Here is a 20,073-nt window from a genome sequence, read left to right as displayed (position 1 = left end):
AATTTTCAGCAGACCTGAAGCCCTGTGGCAGCGGCCTGTGTTTTTAGGCTGAACAGATTTTTCCATTTTCTGCTCTTCTCACTTGCTATAACAAGCTTTTGAACAACAACAGATGTCACTTCTCATGTGTCTTCCACTTTCCTATTTTAACACTCCACTCTTCCTCGGAGCTGACAGGAGACACAGTTTCTCTCCATCCTCAGAAGGGCAAGTGACAAAGCATACCTCAGGAACCTGGTTCAGGGACAGCACTTGTATGTCATAGAGTGTCTTCTGCACGGAAGGTGAGTATTCGCCTTTGTCGTAGGGCCCAGCAAATTTCTGCAGGACGATGTCCCGGACAGTGCCCCTAGAACACAGGGTGGGAGAAGACTGAAGGAGCTGGTTGAATCTGTTAGGAATGCATTATACAGCTAAGAAGTAGAAAACCCAAAGTAGAAGTACCCAAAAACCATTGAATGGATGGTTTTAGAAAGGATTATTCTTCTGTAATGCCAAAATGAAAATAAGCAAAATTCACTTCACATCTCCCTCTTGTGTGCTCTCGCTCTCTCTCTCTCTCTCTCTCTCTCTCTCTCTCTCTCTCTCTCTCACACACACACACACACACACACACATGCACACTAAGCACCTAACTGTTCTCACAGAGTGATACCAATGCCAAATAGCATTTCAGCATCAATCATCTACCATGTATGCAGACTGTGTATGAAGGAACACACATCCAAACTCACAGCCTCTCCAGGCTTTGCAGGGCTATATCCTTGAACTATTGCCTCAGGGGTCTTAGTGTCATCCTATAAGCCAAACACCGATGTGATTAAAATCCACAAATCTCTAATGCAGTTGAGGGGTGATTATCCCCCATTTAGAGATGATGACTCTGAGCTCACAACTTAAACCATCTCCTCTGAGTCCTTTGTCTTTAGTGGGAGGCCTGGAGCTCTCCCCTGCTTGGCACCTTCAATCCGAGTATCTTCTCAGCATTGATACAGAAGGCTCCAGCTACCCAGGGAGAGCTCTAGAGCGAAAAGAGGACTAGGGTGAGGCTCTTCTTCAAGCACTTAAAAGCCTGTCGCATAATAAAAAGAGCAGATAAGAACTCCAGTGGGAGGATGCTCTGTGCAGAAGGAACAGATTCCAGCTCATCTAGGGGTAGAAGTGTCTAAGGATTAGCGGTTCAGCAAAGAAATGAGGTCTGAGTGTTCAGAAGCCTACAATCCCTTGTCAGAGACAGCATAAAACTCACACATTTACACGGTCTGTGTGTGTGTATATCTGTCTTCCTGTGTATGTGTCTGTGTGCCTGTGTGTGTGTGCCTGTGTGTGTGTCTGTGTGCCTGCATGTATGTCTGTCTATGTGCCTGTGTGTGTGTCTGTGTGCCTGCATGTATGTCTGTCTATGTGCCTGTGTGTGAGGCTGTGTGTGTCTGTGTGCCTGTGTATGTGCCTCTGTGTGAGTGTCTGTCTGTGTGCCTGTGTGAGACTGTGTGTATCTCTGTGTGTGTTTGTGTGTGTGTGTGTCTGTGTGCCTGTGTGTGTGAGGCTGTGTCTCTGTGTACCTGTGTGTGTCTGTGTGTCTGTCTGTATGCCTGTGTCTGTGTGTGTCTCTGTGTGTTTGTGTGTATGTGTCTGTGTGCATATCCATGTATGCAGACGCATATATACGTGTAAGCATCCATCTGGAGCACAGAGGTCAGCCTCAGGTGCCTTTGTCAGACACTCACCATTTTTTTTTCCTTTAAGACCAGGTCTTTGATATTTACCTGGAATTTTCCACTTATTCAGTCAGGCTGGATGTCCCGCGAGCTGCATGGATGCGCCTGGCTCCATCTCCCCACCGCTGGGTTACAACTACACACCTTGATGCCAGCCTTTTACGTGTGAGTTCTGATGCTCAGATGCAGATCCCCATGCTTGCCGTACAAATACTTTACTGAATGAGCTCTCTCCTTAACCCCATTAACAAAACACTTATAGGAATATCAGAGAACTTGGAGCTTAGCCTGTGAGTGACCAGTTGTCACCATTTCCCCAAAACCAAGGGGTTTCCTGGAACATACAAGTTTCAGTATTGAAACCAAGAAAGTCTCTGGCAAGCTGGAAGGGATTGAAAGCTTGGGTCAGGGCTTCTGTATTGCTGGAAGGCTGGAGGTCATCTTCATTGATGGAGTGCAGCAGCAGAAATGTCACTTGGGATGTTGTTAGCAATGCAAATCCTCCCAGGGGCCCAGGGGTGAGCCCAGTGACCTTTATTCTAATAATGTCTGGAGTAATTCCACGGCACACTAATGACTGAGAGCCTCTGATACAATCTGACAAAGGGAGCCTGGGAAGATAGCTTGCCATATGCGCATAGGGATCTAAGTCCCATCTCCGGCACCCACATTAAAAGCTGCAAATTATGCTGCATGCTTAACTCCAGCCCTGAGGAGAACACAGGAAGATCCTGGGCTAGCCAGCAAGCCCAGCCTAACAAGCAAGTCCGAGGCCCTGTAAGAGACGGTCACAAACACTGAGGTGAATAACGCCTGGGAAAAGCCACCTCAAGTTGTTGTCTGGCCTCCACATGCGCATGCATACAGGTGCATGCACACTTACACACACACACACACAAACACACACACACACGGGGGTGGGGTTTCAGAAGAACTAGGAAGTTGAGTTGACAAGCTGCTAAGTTTCTTCTTTGACCCAAGACTCCATTAACCTGGCCCAGTCCTAGCTCCCAGTGCTGGCTTCTCATACCACGTAGCCTCAAAGTCCACGTCCCTTCTCTGGTAGCGCCACTTGCAGTAGACTTGAGTGGCAAAACATCGGTCCTTCACCTCGGGGAGCGTGGTAAACTGGTCCTTGATGAATCCTTCAAATCCCGACTGGGTTGTTTTCAAGACCTTGAGGTCTTTGATCCCAGAGTGGATGACTGGAGGTCCTGTTTCAGACAGAAGGGGAGGGAGGGTGAGCACCAGCAGAACGGTGTCGCTACCGATAACTACAACAGCCGTGAAGATCCTGGCTGTAGAAACACACACACTGTCTCTCCATCTTCTCGTGTCCTGGGATTCCTTCCCTATGGATTTCCAGGCTCTCAGCCCTCTCCTGCCCGAGGAGAAGAGAAGATCCAAGGATATACCCATCCATGTTGGACTGGTTTCCTCCCGGGGACCTGTGAGGACATCTCAGCCAAATCACCTTACAAATCACAAGGTGCCTGCCATTCCAACATCAGTGGCTCTGACATGAGTTGGTGGGATCCTCAGGAGTCTGTCTGTCTTTCCTGCAATGTGTCCTCCTGGTTGATCTACAGTGCCTGGTGACAGGCTTCACTACACCCTGAGAACACTTGATGCCCTGGGGGATATAAGCTCAGCAAAGACCAGACAGCTTTAGGAGTGAACAATAGTGTGGACCTGACTGAGATCAAAGAGAGGAAAAATAAGGTTGCTGATGCAGGCATTGACCTGTATCGTCAATGATATCCATTGTTATCAGTTGATACCCATGGAGACTTCTGGCTTTAGGCTGAAGCTGCTTCGTGGGTATCAGGGGTTGGAGAAAGGATAAAAATGATGAAAGGGATGGCTTGCCACCTTCCCTCAAAGGGGCTGGATGGTGGATAAGCACATTTGGAGGATGCAGCTTACTGCGTGCCAAGTAGTGCTAGCTCAGGACCTGTGGCAGCATCCTATTACAGAAGCATCTAGGGCCTTCTAAGAGACTGGAACTTTTGCTGGGCCTCATCATGGCCAGAGTGCAGAATGCACACTGATGTCACTCAAGACTTACGACTGCTGCCCTACTGGGTACTCAGCCCGTTTGTTTAACCTGCTTCTCACAAAAACAGCATAACAACCAACCTTACTTGCCTTGAATTTCCCAGGTAATCTACTTTTACAACCTAGGCTGATGTATAGCTTTAATCTGAAACTGGACCCACGCCCTGAGCAGAGAGCAATCGATGTGTGTTATAACTCTCACTTGCTGAAAATAGTAAATAGAGCAAAAGCAGCCCTATGAAATAGCAATCAGCCATAAAGAGTGAGCGCAGCACACAGATACGGCTTGATAACACTGTTTGTTGTCTGGGTCAGCTGGGGTCAGTAGAGCCTCATTCCTTCCAGAACTCTGTTGAAGATTTCTGAAAAGCATCCTTCATCCCTTCCCCATGCCATTCCTTCCAAATCATCAATAAACACAGAGTAAAAGCCCTTTGTTAGGGACACATGGTCAGCTGGGTTGACAAGACAGGCAGGCAGGCAGGCAGATTCAGATTTATACAACAGACAGAAGAGACAAGGAGAGAGAAGTAGAGAATTCAGATCTGGCTTTGCTCCTGGTCAGACTACACCCAGAGGAAGCCTTGGATTCCTTTTCCTTGATGCCACAGTGACTGACCTTGGGTTCTCACGAATGCATTTAAGCCATGCAAGGACCCAGATGACAGAGGCTTTGCACAGAGTGAGGGAGGGGGCGTTCTTCATCTTTACATATAGAAAAGAACTGTAGGTCTAGCAGTGTAGTGGGACCTAGATAGCACACGGCACTGACACACTGGGAAGGAAGATTTCCTCCCAGGAGAAGTCGTGGCTGGCAACAGAAGCCAGGCAGAGCAGCCTTCTTCCTGAGCAAGCTCTCAGAAGGTGAGGGAGTTTGGATGGACAGCCGGAAGTTCATTACTGAGAAATCTGCAGAACTGCAAACTCCATAGTGAATACCAGCATGACTTTATTTGTGTGTGTAGCTGGTGAGGACAGAGGACATTTAGGGAGCATTTGAAAACCCCTGAAGTCCCATAGCACGATTTATTTATTTATTTATTTTGGTTTTCCAAGACAGGGTTTCTCTGTGGCTTTGGAGCTTGTCCTGGAACTAGCTCTTGTAGACCAGGCTGGCCTCAAACTCACAGAGATCTGCCTGCCTCTGCCTCCTTAGTGCTGGGATTAAAGGCGTGCGCCACACCACCGCCCAGCTCCATAACATGATTCTTAAGGCTACTTCTTTTCAGTCTCTAAGTTGGTCCTGACAGATGGCTATCCTTCATGGCCTGTCTAGTCAAAAAGTCAAAAGTCAGAGTTTCTGGGCATCACTATATGTTCTTAGTAAAGGGAGAAGAAAATTCATAGTCCACAATTAAGTCTAGAAGCCCCACGTCTATAATTTCAATGCTTGGAAGGCTGAGGCAGGACAATTGCCACAAGTTAGAAGCCAGCCTGAGCTACAACTGGAGTTATATAGCAAGAAGGGTCGGAGACACCAACCAAGCTCTCCAAAACTGCCCTGGTTTTCCTTACCACCTGTGTGGCTTCAATCGCTGTGACTCACTCCGGAGCCAGACAAGCACTGCCTATACCGATATTTTCAAAGCTGCACGCGTCCTGCCATCAGGAAGCAATGGCCGGAAGATTAGTGGTAGATCAGCTGATTCTCCCTCCGATGTTCTGATTAAATAGAGCGTTCTGTATAGCATGTCCTAGGATAAACCGGCTTGACAGAAAACTTCAACTTTTACAAGTTCTGATCGGATGCTGTCCTTGAAGACAGACCAAGAGGAAGCTGCGCCTTCAGCTGCCCAGGTTTGTCTGATTTCATTTTTTTTTTTTTGTTCTTTTTCTTTGGTTCTTGTTACTGAAGCACCCAGGGTCTTTTGCATGGTAGGCAGGTGCTCCACCCCCACACTGCGTCCCCAGCCCAGATTCTCAACCTATAAAGACACTGGTCCCACACAGACAGTGTCTAACTGTAGTTTGTCTGCCTCAAACCCTGGAGAACCACACCTGTGTCAAGGAGCGAGAACACAACAATGGACTCTCTTTCTTGCCTAGACAGTGGACTTCCTCCAGTGTTGCCGTGAGCCTTCTCTACACCCTTCATTTCTCACACTCCAGGTAGCAAAGGAGAGGAAAAAAGGCCTCGACTTTGGCCCAACCCATCCAGTTTCTAAGCTTTTGGTTGATGCCTTCCCAAGGTGTTTTCTCACTGTGTCCTCAGAAGTCTACAGAGTAAATGTTTCTATGCGGCAGACTTCCCTTTCTGTGCTCACCATCGCACACTAAGAAGTGGGCAGAGGTGAGGTTTAAATTCAGCAGCACGCCATGAGATTCCGTGTGTTATCCCCCGCCCCCCAGCTCATTCTCCATCTGTGCCGTGTTTCTCCTTCCGGAAGCTCTCTTTGCCTCCTTTCAGTACTTCAAGCGGGTTTCCCAGGAGACCAGAGGGTACCCTGCTCCCATCCACAGAGGCTTTGGAGGCCTCCGCCTCTGAAAAACATCTCCATCATCCGTTGAATGTTAAAGCATCACTTTCTGAAATGGCTCCTTGCATCTTGATAGGATTTTTATCCCTTAAACTTTTACAGGGACTACAGAGATGACTTGGCCGCTAAGAATGATTATTGCCCCAGCAGAGGACCCGTTCAGTCCCCAGCCCCCATGTGGTTGGCTCACAACTACCTCTAACTCCAGCTCCAGAGGGGTTTGATGCTTCTGGCCTCAGTGGGTACCTGTGCTTGTGTGTACATGCTCAACAGAGACACATACAGTATCCGTAATTTTAAGGATAAAGAGATAAATCTTTCAAAGGACAAATTTCCTGTGAGTTTCCATGAAATAGCGACTCTGGTCATTACAAATATCCAGACTGCATCCCACGGCCACTCCTCTGAGAAACTCAAAGAAATGAAACAGAATATGGCGGCCTGGAGTGAAAACAAATAGTAGAAGCCTTTGAAGGAGGATGAAGAGGTGAAGGGAGAGATGGACTAATGGTCACTCTCCCTATCTTCCAGGGCAGCTGCCTTTCATCCCCAGCATCTACTTTGGCTCCTCCCATAATCTTACTCAGAAAAGGGTGGTGCTGGGTTGTGTGCAGGGTGGTATCGCACGTCTAGAATCCCCAGTCTTGGCATTCAAATTCCCTACATTTAGTCCTAGCAACTCCCTACCATGGCACTCTCCCTCTGCATGAAAACTGTGCCCCTGGAGGAAGCACATCACCCCTCCATATCTTAATTTCCTCATCTGTGAAATGGAGACGGCAGCCATCCTTGGGCTTTGGAGTTGACATGCACCTCAGGTAGAGAACAGGAGGCCCCACAGAGCAGCCACTGTGTACAAAACACACTGTGAAAGGCAACGCGGTGGTCTTTTCACCGCTGGCTTTTCCACGCCCGCGTTAACCACCTGTCTAAGTCCTGCACCCTACGGGCTCCCCGGACTCTGAAAGCAAAGACCTCCATCCTTGTTCCACTAGCCCTGTGACAGCCCTGGCTAGCTACCTTGAAATGGTTTCTTTTCTTAGCAGACTCTGGAAACAGAGAAAGCCCTTGCATTTTCAAATGTGGTTTGGCATCGGATTCCTTACAGAATAGACGTCTTCTGTTCTCATGGACAATGAACCGCTCCCAGTTTGGTCAGAGCGGAAGCCAGTTCCTCCGATGCCCTCCACCACTGGGTGAACACCATCAACAAAAACTACCGTCTTTGAGGTTTGAAAGAATCTTTCCTCCTTGGCCCATGTTAGACATGCTGGATGAAATCAGGGCGCTTATTTTATCTTCTCTGTTGGCAGTGCCCCAGCCCGCTGAGCACTGGGAAAAACCTGAGGCTTTCAAATTCATGGGGCCATCAACTAAAAATACACTTCCACACACACTCTAAAAGGATCCCAATTTAGAGCCACAAGAAGTAATTCCACCAGAAGCAGTGTCCTTCTCTGGGTACCATCCGAGGAGAGGACTTAACCAGCCCACACTTCCCCGCCTCGGTCGTGGGTAACGCCACAAGAAGAGTTCACGTTGCACAAGGGCTACAACAAAATCTCTTTAGCTCCCAGTGTCCTCCTACACACTCAGCAAATGGTGTTTTTTTTTTTTCTCGGAGAAGCATGCGCCAACCCTTTAAGCTCTCTAAGGGAAAGGAACTCACTGTGAGTTAATAGAAAACAAGCCCAATTCCTTACCTACGCATCGGGTGTCAAAAGTCACAAAGCTTTACTGATTCTGAGGGGGGAGAATTCCTGTCATGAAGAAGATAATTGCTTCCACAGTTAACGCCTCCAAAAATGGACAAAAATAGCTGAAAGGGAGATATTTTAAAACTATATTAAATCATTCTACTATGAAACCGCAAACTTGAAAAGGGCTGAGGAAAAGCAAAGATCAACTAAATAATGTTTGCCTCTGTAGAGCCTTCTGCTCTCCCAAGAATCTTCAAAACCCCGGCTGTGCAATTCCAGCAGGGTTGGGGTGCTACAGAAGAGAGAGAGGATGTCACCAGCAGAGGGCTAACTTGACTTTAGTTTGACTGGGTGATGAGGAAGGCGACTTTAGGACCTTGTGTCTACTAAGAACTTCTCCTATGGAAGGACCGGAGGAAAGACTTCAACCCAAGGGTCAAAGGATGAAAGCAGGTGTCTCAGTGCTTCTCACTTGACCTGCTTACCTCTCCGGCTGACTCTCACTTGACCGCTTGTCTAACTTCTCAGAGAAGGAAGAATATAATTAATTTTCCAGCAACACCAGATCTAAGGCATCCAAGACTCAGCAGGCTTCTCAGACTGTTCAGGTCAGCAGGAGGGAGTGCAGTCGACCAGGTGAAACCCATTAGTTCTCTTGGGGAGGATCCCTTTGGAGTCACGTGGATGAGTGTGTGTCTGAGCACCTGTGCTGGGGGAGGGAGGATTCTTATCGTCCTAGCAAGCCCACACACCATAGGGGTTTGTAACACTGGCCTTCACTGGGGAAGTTGGAGCATATGAGTTAATGATAATTTTCTCAGTTAAACCTACACAAGGCCATGGCTTCTTTTTTTTCTTTTTAGTGTGTGTATGTATGTGTGTGTTTATGTGTGTGTGTGTGCATGTGAGTGGGTGAGTGTATGCCCCTCTGTGCATGTGTACAATGTCCAGAATAGGATGTCATGTGTCTGTTTCTAACATTCTCCACGTAATTGCCTTGAGACAGGCTCTCTCTGGAAGCTCTCCATTTTGACTGGGCTGCCTGACCTGCGAAAGCTCTCGGGATCAGAATATCTTTCCCTCCAAGTACTGAAGTCCCATGCACAAGCATCCACGCAATGGGCACTATGGATTCAAACCAAGTCTTTTTTTTTTTTTTTTTTTTTTTTTTTTTTTGATTTTTTGAGACAGGGTTTCTCCGTAGCTTTTGATTCCTGTCCTGGAACTAGCTCTTATAGACCAGGCTGGTCTCGAACTCACAGAGATCCGCCTGCCTCTGCCTCCCGAGTGCTGGGATTAAAGGCGTGCGCCACCACCGCCCAGCTCAAACCAAGTCTTCATGCCTTTACAGCAGGAGTTCTTAGCCACGGAGTCATCTCTCCTTGGGTGTTGCTTATGAAGATGATTATAACAGAAATTCCTGCCATAATTTCTTCCATTTTAATACTTAGATAATAAGCAAATTAGGAGTTGGACTTTCCCACAAAAAGATCATACACCTCTAGTCTCAAAGGAGAGACTCAAATAGTTTCACCTGAAGAACCCTGTGTGGACACACAGCTGCGTCCATGCACGTGGGGACTTGAACTCATTTACTGCATAGCTGTCCCTTTACTCCAGCCCTGCCAGTCCTGCAGGATATCGGAGCGGCATGAGCTCCAGATCAGTCGATTGGAACTTCTGGGCAGACTGCCACAGGGTTATCTGTTCCCAGAAGCGCTGTCGCCATCTACAAAGACAAAAGACTTGAACTGCTTCTGAGGCTGCTCTTTCTGCTGTGTGGTGAGAGCCACAGCGTTAGAACATGGGCAGCAGCGGCGGCCTTCTGATCAGAACTCAGGCAGGTTCTGACTCCCGGCCTGCAGCTGGTAAGAGAACGCGGCTTTCCCTAATCACAGTAGCGTCCTGGACTCAGCTACTGGTACCTTCCGCATCCACTCTCCTGCCCGAGAATATCTTTGTAGAAATCACCAAGGATGTTTACCAACTCCCGAATTCCTCTTTTGCTATCTTTTAACCTAGATTTCTTAACCTTTCTGTGGCAGATAGCACATCTATTTCATCTTCTGCTTGAACACTCAGTGAGACCACACATGGCCTCCCTCCTTGAGGCATGACTGTCAGAGTCTTGCAAGAGGAAATGTTGGGGCCCTTTATGACCTGGTTCTTATGTCTGAGGGGTCTTGCCTCTTTTTCTCTTCCAGTGTCTTTACATCTCCTACTTATCCAAATAGCTATTTATTATCAAGGTGACCTCCCCCCCCCCTCCAAATAGGAAGTAACAAAATAAGGTTACCTAGGATTCTGTCTGAGTTGTATCACCTCTAGCCCAATAACAAACCAGGCGTGGAGGAGGAAGCCGTGTGCTGAGCTGTTACATATCGTTACATATCGGTCTCTTTGCAGCACTTCTTGCTACCCCGTAACTAGCCTAATAAAAATGAGGTTCTCTTCTACTTCTACGACACCACCTTCTCCAGACACCCCCTTCCTCTGTCTCTCAGACCAGCCTTCTGCCCTAGTCTTAAATTAAGGAATCTTCCCTGGGCCCTCTTACCTCCTCTTTTTTTTTTTTTTTTTTTTTTTTTTTTTTTTTTTTTTTTTTTTACAGCTGAACTGCATCTGGGACCAAGCCACCAGGCACTCCTGTGTGGGACTATCTTCATCAGATTATTTGAAGCCGGAAGACCCATCCTAAATGTGGGCAGCGCATACTGGTGGCAGCTCACATAAAAGGACATGGAAGAAGGAAACCTCTGCCCTTGGCTTGCTTGCCTTCGCTCTTGTTGGCAAGCGCACCGATGCCGTGAACTTAGGCACTCTTACAGCGGTATTTGAACGAGGTTCTTGGGGCTTCCAACCAGTGGCTCTCTGGGAGCCCTCCAGGTCTTCAGAGCCAGTCTAAACAGCCGAGACATCCAACCTTACAGGCTCAGCAACTAACTACAAGATTCTTGGGCTCTTCGGTGTGAGACCACAACCGCTGGACTACCTGGACTGTAATCTGTAAGTCAATCTACTAAATTACCATTTGATATATACATATTTATCCTACCAGTTTTGTTCCTTTACAGAACCTGGTCAATATGCTTTATATGATATCTCTATTTTCTGGAACTATTTCCTTTGCTGGGTTTCATATATCTATTGTCCACCCGTTGATGGTCCCCAAATCTATGTCCCTCTTCGCAATCTAAAACAGACCATCTTTATCCTCCACACTTTATTCATGGGTATATTCTCTCTAGTGCCGGTCCTTCCATTGTAAATCCGACTTTGATAACGCCTTCCATTCAGCCTCCACCTCCACTCAACCCCTGGCACACTGGTTACATTGCATAAAGGCCTCACACAGGGACTGACAATAAGCTGCCGGCCTGCACATCTCCTCCTGCCTCTCCTGCCTCATTCATCTCTATAACAAACCCCCAGGCGTCTCACGACAGGCTGCCTTTCCAGCCTGCTCAGCACACTCTGGTCAAAACTGCTGAGCAAAGCGAATCCACAATGTAAGGGAGGAAAGCTTTGTGTGGCTCAGTGTATCACGGGGTTTCAGCCCATGATGGCTGAGAGAGCATAGCAGAACAGAGACATTGCGGGGTAGAGGGAGCGTGGAGCAGAAGCTGCATGTGTGGCAGCTGCCCCGGAATCAAAGAGCAGGTCAGAATCAAGAGCTGGTCGCCTACTTCTGCCAGCGAAGTCCTACTTCTTAAATATGCCAGAGGCTCCCAAAATAGCCCCAGCAGCTGGGAAACAAACAAACATTCAAAATGAACATCTGACAAAGACCTTACAGATTTACACACACACACACTCATTTACTCATTTGACTATGAGAGACCTCTACTTTTCTGTCGTCAAGCTAAATAATAATAATTATGGCTACTATTTAAGAAGTTCCTATATGCCAGATACTATACCTACAGCTTTAATAAAGTCAATATAGTAACCATCTCCTTTATTTCTCTGGACGACTGTAGAGGTGGACCTCAGATTGTTATACTGCAAGTAAAAACCCACTGAAGACCCGTGACTCACTGGCTCACAATCATACTATTAACTAGTGGAGCTCAACTTCGAACACAGCCTATCCTGACTCTAAGACCTCTCTGGCCTTAACTAGAGATTCAGTTGATAGGAATTAGAATGTGTTCTATGTTTTATCATGCAAACTGCCTTTAAGTTAGACTATATATGTCATTCCAGCACAGGAGACCCCCTCAGCGACCCCCAAGGAATCAGACTCACTGGACTTAGTTCTGTTCTACAATTGTTTTGCTTGTTCAACAATGAAATCACTATCTGTCCTATGTGAGCGTCAGGAGCTCAGCATACCCTAGCCCCCTCTTTCGCTCCTCTCTGGAGCCTGCTTCTCTAAGAACCTCTGCTTCTCAGGCAGACCCTTCCTCTTTCATGGCCAGCAAAATGCAAATCATTTTTGCAAAGTCAGTGGAAACATTTCCTCTCTTCTGCCAAAGCCTTCTACATTACCCTGGGAAGAGCTGAGTTATGGAATGTGTCTGCTCCATTGCGATGCCTCTAATCCCTCAACCGTGGATTTTAGCCTTTCAGGGTGTGATGAATTTGTTTACAGGTGTATCTCCAATAGTGAAATCTGCCACAGGTTCTCTGAGGTCAGGAAAAGTCCTGCACATCCCCTCACCTTTTGTGCAGGTAATACGTCTTCACAGTCTCCTTGCTTAGTAGATAGTGCATGAGTGAGGGACCCAATGCTCTTGAATGAATGACATCTCCGCGAGTACATTTAGTTTTAATCAGCCTGCTCAAGTCTACTTCTGGTTGTTTCTAGTCTCTGAAAGTGAGGTGAAGAAGGGGATAAAGAGTGTGCTAAGTTCCCAAAGGCCTCTGAAAAGCAGCCGAGAGTTATGCCGACCAATCGAGTGGCCTCCAGCCACCTGTTGTCAGTCAGCACTTGTAATCTAGCAAACGTGACCCAGGCTGTATTGCTAACACCACTGTGTACATGACTTTGGAGGCTTGCTATTTCAACGAGTGAATAACATTTGGAATTAAGCTAAATTTATTATTAAAAATATTTCTCCTTGTTTTCTCTTCGGTTTCCTAAAGTGAAGATTAAAAGACTTTAAAACTATTTAAAAAAAAAAAGAAAAGTTAAGCAGAGCTGGCTTAGACTTTAAAATTTCATGAGAGTTGTCAGTGTGGCTTAGGAAGAAAATGTTGGGCGTGAGTTAGGATATGTTTCGCGTTTTTGCTTCTAAATTCACACATCAGAAAGGAAGGAGGAAAGCGACTCAGAATGAGGGAAAAGAAAAGAAGACAGGGAGGAAAGACAAGACGGAGGGCAAGTTGTTTTGGATAACAGCTCCGAGAGAGAGTTTTGCCACATGACTAAGCTTTTGGTGATCAAGTCATCTTTTCAGTTAACACAATGTTTCAAATTTTTCTATAAATAATTTTAGAGATAATATCCAAATGTTGAGTCAGACTTAGCTGTATCTAGTCTTAACTCAAATAGTTAGAAATTTTAAGGGATAAAGAAGATAAAAAATGAAATAGAAACATGTAGCTATAAATATTCTCCATTCCGCTGGTCTCCCTGGACCGGTTTCTCTCCACCCACCAGGTCCTGCTCACTAGCTCCTGCAGTCGCTTATAAAATAACAATTCTGAGGCTTAATATTAATTAAATACTCTTTGATCTATTAGCTCAGGCTTATTATTAACTAACTCTTACATCTTAAATGAACCCATTTCTATTATTTTGTATTTTACCACGAGGCTTCATGGTACTTACCTCTTGCTTCATGGGCAGCTACATGGCAACTCTGACTCTGCCTTCTTTCCTCCTCTATCTCTGTTTACATTTCCTGAATTGCTATATTCTGCCCTGCCATAGGCCAAATCAGCTTCTTTATTAACCAATGGCAATAAAACATATTCACAGTATACAGAGGGGACTCTCATATCAGAAACAGGAAAGTTCAAAGTCAACACTGAATCCTTAATGACTACTATGGCTCCTGTTGAGATAGCTGTTTCTTCCAGCTTTGGTGCTATGCTTCAAAGTTCTCATGTTTTGAAGAGATTAAATAATCTGAATTGATTATCTAATTCTGCTTCTGACAACCTCAACAAATCAATAGAATACCAGTTTTGGGACCCTTATTCGCTCAGATTAATTATTGGTACTAATAAGGACTATGTTATAAGAATGTTTCATAGTTAGATTTAAATTTTAAATTTCTTGCTAAATACAATTATGTAATAGTCATTGCAATTTTAAATGAGACTCATTGTAAGAAGATTATGATACTATTAGGGTTTTATTATGCAAATAAAATGTCAGGGAAACATTAGTAATTTCAAATATTGGTTACTATCACTATTTCATGATACTGTACCAAAAATAGTAGTCAGAAAATTTGGAAATTTGCATCCTTGTCATTTCCAGCCTTTACTCCCCCCCACCCCATGTTTCACTTCAAAACTGGGTCATGCGAAATTTCTGCCACTCAAACTCCAACCTTTGTAGCAGAAAGACTCACTTTCTTCGCTACCTTTCAGCAAAAGGCAGATAACCTTGTAAAGTACAATCCAAAGGCACAATGTTCGGTCCAGTGTCAGATTTAAACAGTTTACAAACCTCTACCATTTTCCTCTGTGTCAGTAAAGAGAATTGCTATGGGCCAGAGAAGCAAAGCCATCAACAAAAGACGCCTGATGTCTCTTGCACAATAAAACCACAGAAACTGGCTCCTTACCATTCCTCATCTGCTCCACCTCGCAAAAGTGTGTTCCTGTGGGAGTGTGGATGAACGCGTGGACATGCTTGACTCCATTCTGAAAGGGAGGACAAAGTGGTTCCCAGTCACACTCCAGCACAAACCACCATAGCAATTTCTTTCAATACACTGGAAACATATGTGACGGAACCTTTTCCAAACGCTTCCAGGGGACCTCTTCTACATAGACGTGGGCTCGGGTGACATGGTTAAAAGAAGAAAGGAAGTGTTCACAGATGTTCATAGCAAAGGCCTCTATGCTCTTTATCTGTACAAAGGAACAAACAAAAGAAACACTGGTAATGTCCATTTAAAAATGTCCCGTTTAAAAGACCTGGGCTGATTTAATTGTTTCGCTAATTTTTGAGGTAGCCGCTCACTGACAACATAACTAGGTACCTTGAACGCATGATCTTTCTGCCTATGCCTCATTCTGAGATTATAAACCTCTATATCTGGCTTACAGCATATTTTGTTTCATTTGTTTAAGGTACGGCTTCTCTGTGTAGCCCAGGCAAGGATCAAGCTCATGGTGGTCCTCCCAAAGGCTGGGATTACAGGCATCCACTGGCAAACCCAGCCAAAAGTAATTGCCAAATGCTCACAGGGGGCTTTTTCCTGATCAGTGATTTCTTCCAATGAGAGAAACACAGAATTAGAATCTCAGGAGATGAAATAGTCCGGTCCTGTTTTTCCTCCACTATTCCTGGGTGTGCTCATGGATTCTGATCACCTAGGAGACTCTATCTTGTCATTTTTTATTTTTAAATATTTTTGTTATTTTTATTATATATGTCTTGCCTGCATACACGTGTGTGCACTATGTTCATGGCTGGTGCCACAGAGACTGGAAGGGGGTGTTAGAGCCCCTGGAACTGGCGTTCCAGGTGTTGTGAGCCATGTGGGCGCTAGAAGTGGAGCCAGTGTTCTCTGGAAGATCACCCAGTCTTTTGGCAGATGAGCCACCTCCCCAGAACGGTTCTGTGTTTAAAAGAAGCCTGCTTTGCATGCCAGGAGACACTGGAAGATAAACAAAAAGCAACTTACATCCAGAATCTTCTCTCAATGTGTTTGTAATGCTGGAGCTTATCATGAGGTTTGCAAATGGGCTCCAGTGTTCCCTAAGAAGGTCTTTAGGAGTGTCTGTGTGAGCATTTCCATAAGGGGAAGAAGACCCACCCTGAATGTGGGTGAGCCCATCCCATCTCCTGGGATCCCAGAATAAATGAAAAGGTAAAAGCAAACTGAATGCCAGTTTCCCCTCTCTGCTTCCTGACCACACAGAGGATGCCTAACTGCATATACACCTGTTACCAAGACTTCCTACAGTGATGGGCTATCAGCAGTTCTCAACCTGTGGGTCGAGACCCTTTGGGGGTCACCTAAGACCATTGAAAACCATAGATATTTACCTTACAATTCATAACAGTAGCAGAATAACAGTTATAAGGTGGCAACAGAAATTAATTTCATGGCTGGGATCAACACGACATAAGGAACTTTATTAAAGGGTCGCAGCATCAGGAAGGTTGAGAACCTCTGAATTATACAAGCTAAAATAAGCCCTTTGTCTTTCAGCTGCTCCCCCCGCGCCCTGGAGCATGGGGTATTTTGTTGCAGCAATCGGGAAACTAAAACAGGAAGCACAAACTTTTGGACAGTAGATTCTGCTGTTAAATATTGATCTTATGATCAATATTCTCTTTTACTGTACCACAATGCCCTTTCTGCTACAAACGCACAGTCTAAAAGTGATAGGACTCAAAGAAAAGCACACAAAAAAAAAATGCTAAATTTAGTCTGAAATTCTCCCACGGCCTTGGCTCGCCCATAGCTCCAATGTGAGGTTAATTTGCCCAGGAGCTTTCTTCCTACCTAATGAGATAAATCAAAAGAATAAAATGAAACAAGCTTTTCTGTAAGCCTGAGAATTTTAGGGCAGAAAGGAAAAATTTAAAAATGGCATATATGTAAAAATAGGTTAAAAGGAAATGAGAGCTTAAAATAAGCAAGTTCCACCCCTGTGCGAGCTTGCACTGAATTTGCACCAAGAAGCAGCAAGTGTTGAAGCACGATTGTACCCCTTTGAGCTTCGCCAGGACATGCACTGTGTTCTTGATGGTGTCTGTAGGGATGATGTCAGAGTTATCACCACGTAGGTAATCCTTTTTGGATCTCAGGGTCAACTGCACCGAAGTGGCCACCTCTTTGATGCTGTGGTATTTTCCATCCCTGTGAATATGGAGAACTTTGACCATGTCCTTCCCATAGCCAGTTCTGACAAATTCCACTTCGTCATTCTGTAACGAAAATATAATTATCTGATTGAAGAAGGCTAATAAGGTTAAAGATGTCCCTTTAGTTTTTCATTTTATCAGACAAAACACTCGTGAAAGCGAAATCACATTCAGCCTTGGCAGACTGGCGTTTTGTAGGGAGAAAGAGGTTCCTGAGAAACAGAACATACCTGGTTACCCCGAGGACAGACAGGCACATGGTTCTCTTGATAACTATTTTAAGCATTTACTTTGTTTTGACTCTGTGCATGTGGGAGAGTTTGTGCAGGTGCCCGTGGAATCCAGAGGTGTCCGATCCCCTGAAGCCAGAGTTACAGGCAGTTAGGAACCACCTACTGTGGATGCTAGCGATTAAACTCTAGTCCTCTGCAAGAGCAGTATGTACCCTTAACCACTCTGCCTCTCTCCAGACCCTCTTGAAAATATTTTTTAAAACAGTAATAACAGAAGTTCCCAGGTCACAGCCCCCCACTTCTCTGCAATGCAACCTCTCCTTGTAACAGCTTTGGATACTGATATCTTACAGACGGTGGACCAAAATGAAGTGTCTCGCCCCCTTCCCAGGGTTAGTAAAGGCAGAGTTTGTACACGTACTCAGACCTGTTGACTCTAAACTATGTAGTGGGCCCCATGGAAACCAGCTTTTTTCTAGAGCATTCCATGGCTGTGTTACCTGGAAATAATCCCATGCCCACCCCATCCATTTTTAAAAACAGTGATATTTCTGAGAAAATGCTCTGTGATAATGGAAACAATTTGAGCACTGCTTTTTCTGTTTGTGGCCAGGAAGGAGCAGGGTAATCAGTAATAGCACCCAGAATGCCTCCAGGACGCAGAGCCAGGGCCACCTGACTGCGAGCAGAGCTCAGCCTCTGGTGGAGAGACGTGCAACCAAAGGCGGGCGACGCAGTCATGAAGGCCTGCGTTTGAGGCTTAGCTAGTGAAGACGTCCTTTTCTGTGGCTGGCGTGCACCAAACCTGCTGCTGGGTGTTTGTGAGGAGAGGCAGCAGGGAGTGATGGGTCAGAAAACCCTAGAGTTACGAGTATGGATACTGAATATGAATGTGGTAATGAAAGTGGTAAGAACAAATGCAAAGAACAAAAACAGGCAAGAAACCCCTCCTGTTTGTCTAATTTAGGATGCCAAGCACTGCCAAGAGTCACCGCATGAGGAGTCACCAGTCCCTCTGAAGAGATTGTAGAAATAGCGGCCAACATCAAACATAGCTCTTGCTTCCTTAATGGACATGAAGAACAAGAGGCCATCTCAGATCTTGGAGATGTAGCCAGATGGGGCAAGCTCTTGTTCACTTAACATATACAAAAGTTCAGGGTGTCTGGATTGAATCCTGCCTATCCAGGAGGATGGGGGACTCTTAGAGATGCACCCCTAAAATCTATGAACCAACTTTGGGAAAACATCTTCAAAACAAGGGTCCGTAAGGTGCTGGGGGAGGTGGCTCGTTTGACAGACTGCTCTAGGCTTCATCCTCAGCACCCCGTAAGTGGGCAGGGTAGTGCACGTCTGCAATCATAGCACTTGGGAAGTGGAAGCAGCAGGATGGGGAGTTCAAGGTCATGCTAGGCTCGTTAGGCAGGTCAAGCTCAGCCTGAGAAGCAGGAGAGAATGTTAAAGAAGTATTCACATGGAGAAGAGGAAGCCAGTAAGAAACGTAAAGAACTCGGGGTTCTTCAAAAGACTGCAGTAGTGGCAGAGAGGAAGCTGTTGTGTTGTTACAGAAGCATTGGGCTCTGTCCAGACCCCAGCTCCACCTTGCCACTTGTAGCTTGGTGGCTTGTGACAAGTGATTGAATGTCACTGAGCTTCCCTGTCTCCATCTGCACCAATGGGGATAACCACTGCACCCTACAGGGGGCGCTGGTGACTCTGCCAGCTCCAGCTCTGTTTCCAGTGGAAACAGTACCCATGGCAGGCAGTTGGATGCAGCTGCAGCAGGGATGATGTTGGTTAAGTCTACTGACTTGGGAAGGAGAGCACTTTTGACACCAGAGTGTCTTGAGTCTCAGGAATTCTATCTAGGGGAAGAAAGAACATGGCTGCTTGAGCCCTTGTGATAGATAGCACTATGGTGGCTGCCCAGGACCAAAATCCCTGAGCTGATTAATCATCTCTATTAGGGACCTCCTACACTTCCTACACCTCCTAGTCCTTGGCCTCATCTTCTGCCCTTGCATATCCAAGACTCGGTAGCTTAGCTTGTGAGGACGCGGGGAGTCTAGCAGACACGCAGTGGTCCTGCGACACTCCTGCCTGTACCACCAAACCCTGCTTACACTCTTCTTCTGCTATTCTGAACTCAGTGTGGACCGGATGCTTCCTCTGCCTGTAAACCTCGCCTCTTTTCCAAACCGCCCCTTTCTTCTCACTCCCTGACTACGCCAACCTCTTCACCTGCCTTATTTCTTCCTGGCATCCTCCATGTCTTCGCTGTTATTTCCTCCAGATAATCTGTCTTAGTCCTTCAAACACAGAGTAGGTGGCTCCTTTGATGTATTCTTAAGACCCTAGATATGGTCTCTGAATCTTTATCAAATTGTATTGCAAGTGCCTCTTTTTGTATGATTCATTCCAAAGCCATAAACTATGAAAGCAGGAGAAAGTTCTATCTTGGTTACCATGGCAACTCCAGCACTCAGCACATTGCTTGGATCTTAAATAGGAACTTGATAAATGTGTCATGAATGAATGGATAGTGCTACTAACCACCTCCGCTGCTTGCATGATGACATAGAATAGTTAATGAAAACACACAAAAGATTCCAATACAGGAAGAGTGGGCTCAGTTCTGATGCCACCATCAAAAAATAGTCCCCTTCCTGAGAAAACAGGAAGAGAAGCATGAACCTTAGATTCAGACGGCCCATGCCAACTGCCAGCTACAGGGACGTGGGCAAGTACTTGTCTGTTTCATCCCTCCCCTTTTCCATCTATAAAATGGGATAACGGCAGCACCTGTTACGTGTCATTGTGAGGTTGAAAGTGGCTGCTCAAAACAGCTGGCATGTAGTATTCAGTGAATGTCAGTTATCGGGCAGC

At 45.9% G+C, this 20,073-nt stretch overlaps 2 protein-coding genes across 4 annotated transcripts in view; one reads left to right on the top strand and one right to left on the bottom strand.

Moving 5' to 3' along the window:
- Nucleotides 1–20,073, bottom strand: part of LOC126512381 (uricase) — a 33,377-nt gene that overhangs the window by 5,048 nt on the left and 8,256 nt on the right. The window contains exons 2-7 of one of the 2 annotated variants that reach the window (XM_050160126.1): nucleotides 17,185–17,313; nucleotides 16,799–17,017; nucleotides 14,869–14,985; nucleotides 14,697–14,775; nucleotides 2,749–2,932; nucleotides 226–349 (exon numbers count right to left, since the gene is read on the bottom strand). In XM_050160126.1, the coding sequence (XP_050016083.1) occupies nucleotides 226–349; nucleotides 2,749–2,932; nucleotides 14,697–14,775; nucleotides 14,869–14,985; nucleotides 16,799–16,975 (681 nt within the window). In that variant the 5' untranslated portion in view covers nucleotides 16,976–17,017; nucleotides 17,185–17,313. The remainder of the gene's footprint in view (nucleotides 1–225; nucleotides 350–2,748; nucleotides 2,933–14,696; nucleotides 14,776–14,868; nucleotides 14,986–16,798; nucleotides 17,018–17,184; nucleotides 17,314–20,073) is intronic. The other variant, XM_050160125.1, reaches the window with a different exon arrangement.
- The window catches only part of Dnase2b (deoxyribonuclease 2 beta), a 37,791-nt gene continuing 20,668 nt past the window's right edge, over nucleotides 2,951–20,073 (top strand). Inside the window, exons 1-3 of one of the 2 annotated variants that reach the window (XM_050160117.1) lie at nucleotides 2,951–8,589; nucleotides 8,960–9,821; nucleotides 10,565–10,959. The gene's annotated coding sequence lies outside the window, so the exon portion shown is untranslated. Of the gene's footprint in view, nucleotides 9,822–10,564; nucleotides 10,960–20,073 lie in introns of both variants that reach the window. The other variant, XM_050160116.1, reaches the window with a different exon arrangement.

Source organism: Alexandromys fortis, unplaced genomic scaffold, assembly GCF_014885135.2.
Source record: "Alexandromys fortis isolate MF-2015 unplaced genomic scaffold, M_Fortis_MF-2015_v1.1 scaffold_124, whole genome shotgun sequence".
Taxonomy (NCBI): domain Eukaryota; kingdom Metazoa; phylum Chordata; class Mammalia; order Rodentia; family Cricetidae; genus Alexandromys; species Alexandromys fortis.
The sequence above is the reverse complement of the archived record's forward strand: the minus strand, read 5'-3'. Positions and strand labels throughout refer to the sequence as shown.